Consider the following 6,669-nt stretch of genomic DNA (forward strand, 5'->3'; position numbering starts at 1 on the left):
TTAATTATTTGGCATACTTGGCGGTTGGAATTGTTGCCGGAGTAATTTCTCTGTCCTGTGTAGGAGTCCGCATATTTTCTCGGGAAAAAAAGTGCCAACATCGGTAAGGTAAACGACATAAGTGAAGGTCAAACATTGCTGGAGATACTATCACTCTACCTTAGGGATCTCCTTGTTATACTCTAGCCCTAGATTCCATATATGACTGGCAACCAAAGACTTTCGCGATCCCACGTTTCAGTCTCGGCTGTAGTTATGTATAGTCAAAAAGCCTTCAAAAAGCGTGAGATCGCTGACAGTATCGAAAGCCTTCGTCTGGTCGGGTACAACAAGGATCGTTCTATGATATGATTTGACCCCATTAATGGTTGCTGACGATGTTGTTGTTGTAGCAGTGTGTTGTGTTATAGTAGGATAACATCGGCAATTATAAAAGTGTCCAAAGACAAATTGTGGACCTTTGTCAGGTACTCCACTCTTACTACAAACAAACTCTTGAGCATCATGGTAGACATTTCCGCTTCGATGGTTTACCATTTCGACAATAAATTGTTACCATCGACCCGGAGAGCATGAATGAGACCAATCGCTCTCCTCTCGGGATTCCTAATAAATTGAGGGCTGTACAACTTGTCGCATCTCCCCGAATCAGTCATTGCACTTCGCCAAAGATGTCATATCATGATGTCCTACCATCCCTTCTACCGTGTTTTAAGAGTGATTTGTTAGTAAGCCACAATTTACTAATACCTGCTCTTAAGTGCCCTAGCCATAATACCGCTTATGTTTGTTAATCGACCTTTTGATTTCTGGATACAATTCCTTGATTTTAGGGTCTTTAGGATTGAAACGACGGATCTCATCACACTTTGTTTCGCTTCTTGTGCAAAGAAATTGTGCCTTAACTGTGGTATTCGACCAGCTAGTATAAAACGAGCGGCTCCTGCATTAGGTATGTCTCGGAATTTTCTCTTAGTATACGCACAATTGAGTCAAGCTATCACTTATAATTCATGTAGGGGAATTCGCATTCACTGTAAAAGCTTGGAACTATCGGCACCGGTTATTGCCTAGGAGCGAATGCCACACGTCGTGATGGACATTAAAGTTGTTGTTGTTGTAGCCACATTTTCATGTGTGGGCGATCCTCGTCAAGCTCCTGTAGGTTAGCAAGCTCGTTCCGGCCCAAAGAACCGATCGCCGCGGGAACAGGTCGAGCATTATAGGCACTCGGTGTTCGTGCCAGAGCCGGACCGCCCGGCCTCTCGCGGAGACTCTCCGCTCGATACCGCTGTTTTTCCCCTACAGCCGTTGCAGTTACTCCCTATAAAGCATTCCACTATCCGCAACCTGTGGACGCGCCCGGTAGCTCGCAGCTAAGTTGTCGTGACAGCACTGAACACCACACAGATCGAACCTCTGCTGTGTCTGCTCGATCGAGGCTTTATCTTCTTCCGGGTTATGAAGAAGATAATTGCATAACAACCAATTCCAAGGCAGCCGGTTGTACGTACCGGATAGAACCGATGACATCCTTTTTCGGCATGGGCGTGCGCCTGAGTGTTCAACACACTACCACAACGCAAACAACAACAATAACATTGCAAATCCGATGTACTATCTGACATCGGTCCGGTTGTATTGGGATAGGTTGCGGCTGGTTCATCATAATGTAACGTAGTCCGTATGACTATACTTCCGAGTTGTTCAAAGGCTAACCTACGTAGAAAATACTCCCCCTCCGTTTACGTTACTAAAACTCGCCAATTTCGATGTCCACCTCCAGGAGTGTGTTTTAGTGTCGGATCAGTGTGCTGTGTGCTATCTATCGTCTGCTTGATTCTGCTCAATATCATCTAGATCCAGGAACTCTGCGACTAAGGTGAGGTGTGTCCAGAGGGATATGTGTCTGTGTCTGGACAGTTAAACAGGTGACGTGTGTCGTGTGGTTGCAGATCACAATCGGGACACATATCCTGCACGTTAGCATAAATCCATGCTCTGTAAGAGTTGAGGCGCCTGCATCTACCGCATCGCAATTGAGCCAGAACTACACTGGTCAATTTCTTCAGGTGCAATGGGAGACGGTCGTTCTCCAAGGACCAATCTCATCCGGTAGCTATTCACCGCATCTGTTACCGCGTCTCCATGACGTTATCTAGACCCGCTTGATATGCCGCTTTATCTAGAGGTTCTCTCTTGTAGCTCTGAACCTCACACTCTAGTAGTAGTTCCTCAAGCGTCTTGACTACAAGTGAGAGAAAGGAGATTGGTCTCTATGACTCCCCTTACATGGGTCCTTTCCAGGCTTCAGTAGCGGGATCACTCTTCCCATCTTGCAGACATCGGGTACTATAAGAGTGTTCAAAGACATTTTGAGGACAGTTGTAAGGTATTCGACACCAGGTAGACATTCCGTTGGGGCCCAACGACGTAGATGTCCTGGCGACACCGATGACATTCGTCAGAAAATGTGTTCTTTTTTTAGATGTTCTCGGCAGGATTCGAACTAGAGGTGGCCACTGTTAGCATATCACTTGCAGATTAGTTTATCTTCGATTTCAGGCCTTATTACGAGCTTACAGGACTTTTACGTGATTAACAGCTTTGATATCGAGCGAAAATGTGTGTGACAATTTAATTTAAGCTTCCTATCTAAGCTTACTCGGAAGTATCCAGGCACGGGATAGCTGTGAGCACCATACAGGCTGGAACTTTGAAATCTGATCTGTGTGGTGTTCTTCGCTGTCACGAGAAGATTAGCTGCGATCGGCCGGTAGCCCACAGGTTGCGGATAGTGGAACGCTCCATACGTAGTAGTTGCAACGGCAGTTGCGGACAATCAGCGATATCGAGCGGATTCTCAGTGAGAAGCCAGGCGGCACCTGGTGTTGCATAAATTCTGTGTTCCTATGATGCTCGATATGGCAAGGCGAGTTATTGGCGCCTTTAAATAACCAATTGCCAATCTGTTCCCGGAACGAGCTTACTCACATGAGCTTAACATGAAAATGTGGCTACACTAACTCCGAAGTATTTGTCAATCTGAGATACAGAAATCCTTGCTTAGAAAACGTGACACTTCGATTTAGCGAATTTCCTGTAAACACTCTTTACAGGTTAAACCATCAGACTCCATAGATAAAGCTCATAGAATATATCCTAGGCCCTTTAGTCTTTATTGGATATGTTTTTGATTCCTGTGCCTTGGAACTATTATAAAGTCAAATGTATAGCATAGGGACTCAAATCTCTTCCTTTAGTATCAATTGACCATACGCTGTTTACCCATCTTTTTCCTTTTTGGACTCACCCCTCCACAGCAAAAATTTAAAGAGGTATTTGTTGAGTTGCTTTAATATAGCTAAACGTTGTATGTTTTCTTTTATTAAAGCAACAATTTTTGAATAGATTAATTAATGGGAATGGCGTATTCCTCATTTGTTTTTATAGTAAATATGCTGTATTGTGATTATGTTATACAATAATAATAGGTATTTTAATGAATTATTAAAAAAGAATCTAAAAAAATATTTATAAAAATGCTTATTTTAGCTTGCTTTTTTGCTTCTTTATAAATAGTCCTTTTTTCAGTATTATTTTGTTATTGTTGGTTTTTTGTTTGTTTTTACACTTGCATTAGTTGTTCCCCCTTACTTTGCTCCCCCTCCATATGCATAAACAGGTTGGAAAGCTTCACCATCATCACCCTCACCATCATCGCCATCATCACTTTCGAAAGTGTTGTCGGGGATGTCATACAAACGAATCATGGGCTTGTTGGGATCCTTCATGATCAAATAACGACCATCCTTTTGTTTCATAACAATATCGATAATACAACGTAGGATACCCCAGGCATTGTCCATGCTCAAATTGATTTGAGTGGCAAATTCATGGGGCTTGAATTGTTGAGTGCCCAAAATGACATGACGTGAGGGGTCGCGGGGATTGATACGTGAAACATAACCTAGCTTAAGTTGATCGGAACCAGCAAGCACGGCTTGCACAGTCCATTTGGCCAATTTGCAGGCATTGTTGCGCAACTCATTGGCCAAAACAGCACCACGTTGAGTGTCCAATTTTTGACGCCATTCCACACCATTTGCCAATTTTGAGTCCCATTCATTGAGGGCCTTGATAGAAAGGAATTGGGGTTCGCTGTTGGGCGATTGCAGAACACCATCATGTTCACAACGGGCTACCAAAACCTTTGAAATAAAAAGAAAATAGGGCCATTAGTGTCTGGTATATGTTAGTGTTTTTGCTAGAACTTACAATTTCACTGCCCAAATCCCATTTCTTATAACGATAACCCACGCTAGCCACTTCAATATCTTCATCTTCAGTTATGAAGGGATTGGATTCTTGGAATTTATATTTGGATTCATTGGGTCCGGTCTTCAATACTTGCTGACTGAAATTGTGATTAATGAATGTGGCTTCAATGGCCAAATTACGTGGTGAGTTAGGGGAGCTGTCATCATCGGTTGGTGGTTCCACAGAGGTTTCATTCACCGTCAGTAAATCGAATTCAGTGTTGTCACGTTTATCCATGAAGATCTTATTACCTAAAATGCAACGGAAAAAATTGAAATAATTTTTCATAAATATAAAAAAAAGAGGAAGGGAAGCGATTTAAATCCGAGACCTAGCATTTTCATTTTATCCATTGTGAATTATGTAGGGTATCTTCATACTTCAAGTTCCTAATAAATAACCAGATCTAGAAATTCTCTAACTTGCATAAATTTGGTTGAAAATTCCGGTCAAATAAATCAGACTAATCAAAAACGATTTTTCCCAAGTCACAAATCATAAAAAAAAAATTTCTTCTTCCATGTCATACTCACCAATTTTATCGACAACAATATCCCATGAATAGTTCGAACGCGTCGAACACATGATGGTGGCCAAAATGGCATCGGTAGCAAAAACATTACCCATAGTCTTGGACAAACGACGAATGATGGGATCATCGGTGGTTGTAACAGTATGAACAATACGATCGATCTTCTGCAAAGCCTTCTCACCCTTAACGTTAATGCGATCATAGATTTTATCGTAGTATTCCAAGGTGCCACAGGTGACTATGTCTTCACCCTCCTTGATATTGGGCAAGGACAGTTTCATCAAGCGGGGGAAGTCCATTTCTTCGATGGATGACCAATCAGAGCGAACAGCAACTGAAGATTCACGCATTTTGGGAGGAGCATTGCGGCCACCAAATTTCCTATTGACACCACGTCGGTTGTCGCGGGCTTTGACATTTTTGCCACCCAAAGTGGTCATATGGGGTGTGGCACCACCGCGAGCATTGCGACCACGAGCATTTCTAGAAAACCAAATCATAATTTAAATAATATGAAGAAATATTACCAAACATGAACAATACCTTGAATTGCGTAGATTACGCATATTAAAGCGGCCACGTTGATGGGGTGGTTTTTGCACACGTGCAGTATCCACCAAATGGAAAGTGGTCTCATCTTCTTCATGATAATAGGCATATTGATTGCCAGTACCAAAGGAGGAAGCATATTTATCTGTTAAATGAAATAGAAAAAAAAAAACAAAATTAAATCAAATTATTTAATTTTTTAGCAATTATTGCCATTTTTTGTTTTGATATCGCTATTCTTCAATGCCTTCATCAACAAAAAATTTCCCCTTTTGATAAATGTCAAAATCTACATAAATTGCATAAGGGAAATTTTTGGTTTTGCAGACATTTCACGAACATGGCTGCCACATATTTTGTTGTTAAAACATAACCCCACTTTTGGGCTTTGAGCATTTCTTGCAAATTTTTTACGGCTTGTGGCAATAACTGGAACTTTTTATTCTCCTTCAGTACTCACTTTGATATTTCTTATCATTGTTCGATGTGTTGGTCCAATCGCATATCTTTCCCAAGCGATCACTTTTGCTAAATGGCTGATATGGCACATCCTTAAAGGTGTCGGACAACTCGCATGGTCCCCAACCATTTTCATTGAATTGCACTTGTGGCTTCTCAAAGTGCAGACTACCCGCTGATGAACCTAAAGTTTCACTCATTTTTTACACTCCAGTAATGTTTTCTTCTAAAGTTTTCACAATTTTCCAAGAAAATTTGTAATTTTTTTGCGTCCAGACACAATTGACGTGACAATCGTGAATACGATTTACAAGAGAAAAGAGATGTCAAAAAACCGCAGCATTGCCAGATGCTAATTTATAGCGATGTAGAAAAGGGAAATTTTGTTTGGCAGAATGCTGGAGTGTTGCCATAATGGCTTAAGCGGTGCCATCAGTATGGTTACTAATCTAAAGGGGCATTAACACAAAACAATGGAATAAAAATTTCTTTTGAATACAAGTGTTATGAGCAGGATTTGTTGTTTTTTTTTTGCAATCTAGAAATACTATTAATCCATTAGAATGCAACTCATAAGGCGAACCTCCAGTTCGCTTAAATTTGCTATCTAGATGTGGTTTGACCCCAAAAACAGTAATCTGAAGCTAGTTTTTGGAATCCGTGGATCCCCTTAAACCCCGTTTACACTGTTCTTTAAATCCGGATAATTCGATTGAATAGGTCTTTCTATAATAAAATCTTATTTAAAAATCGACCTTCATCTCCTCTTCTGGCAAATTGAACCCGATTTTTGAAAATGGTTATTCAAA

At 41.1% G+C, this 6,669-nt stretch overlaps 1 protein-coding gene across 1 annotated transcript; it reads right to left on the reverse strand.

Annotated features, from left to right (window-relative positions):
* Positions 1–3,341: 3,341 nt before the first annotated feature.
* LOC106081327 (eukaryotic translation initiation factor 3 subunit D-1) lies at positions 3,342–6,187 on the reverse strand. Its single transcript, XM_013243216.2, has 5 exons — positions 5,862–6,187; positions 5,396–5,546; positions 4,854–5,335; positions 4,279–4,571; positions 3,342–4,211 (listed from the first exon to the last, which is right to left on the reverse strand). The coding sequence occupies exons 1-5, from the start codon at positions 6,058–6,060 to the stop codon at positions 3,654–3,656; spliced, it is 1,683 nt and encodes a 560-aa protein (XP_013098670.1). The 5' UTR covers positions 6,061–6,187; the 3' UTR covers positions 3,342–3,653.
* Positions 6,188–6,669: the final 482 nt, after the last annotated feature.

The sequence above is a fragment of the Stomoxys calcitrans genome, chromosome 2, assembly GCF_963082655.1.
Source record: "Stomoxys calcitrans chromosome 2, idStoCalc2.1, whole genome shotgun sequence".
NCBI lineage: Eukaryota > Metazoa > Arthropoda > Insecta > Diptera > Muscidae > Stomoxys > Stomoxys calcitrans.

Bases quoted from the DNA above. Each gene is read 5' to 3' on its own strand.
- LOC106081327 (XM_013243216.2), bottom strand. From the start codon at position 6,060: ATGAGTGAAACTTTAGGTTCATCAGCGGGTAGTCTGCACTTTGAGAAG. The intron at 4,572-4,853 runs GTGAGTATGACA...GTTGCATTTTAG, and splicing joins TATTGTTGTCGATAAAATTG to GTAATAAGATCTTCATGGAT. The intron at 4,212-4,278 runs GTAAGTTCTAGC...TTTATTTCAAAG, and splicing joins GGGATTTGGGCAGTGAAATT to GTTTTGGTAGCCCGTTGTGA.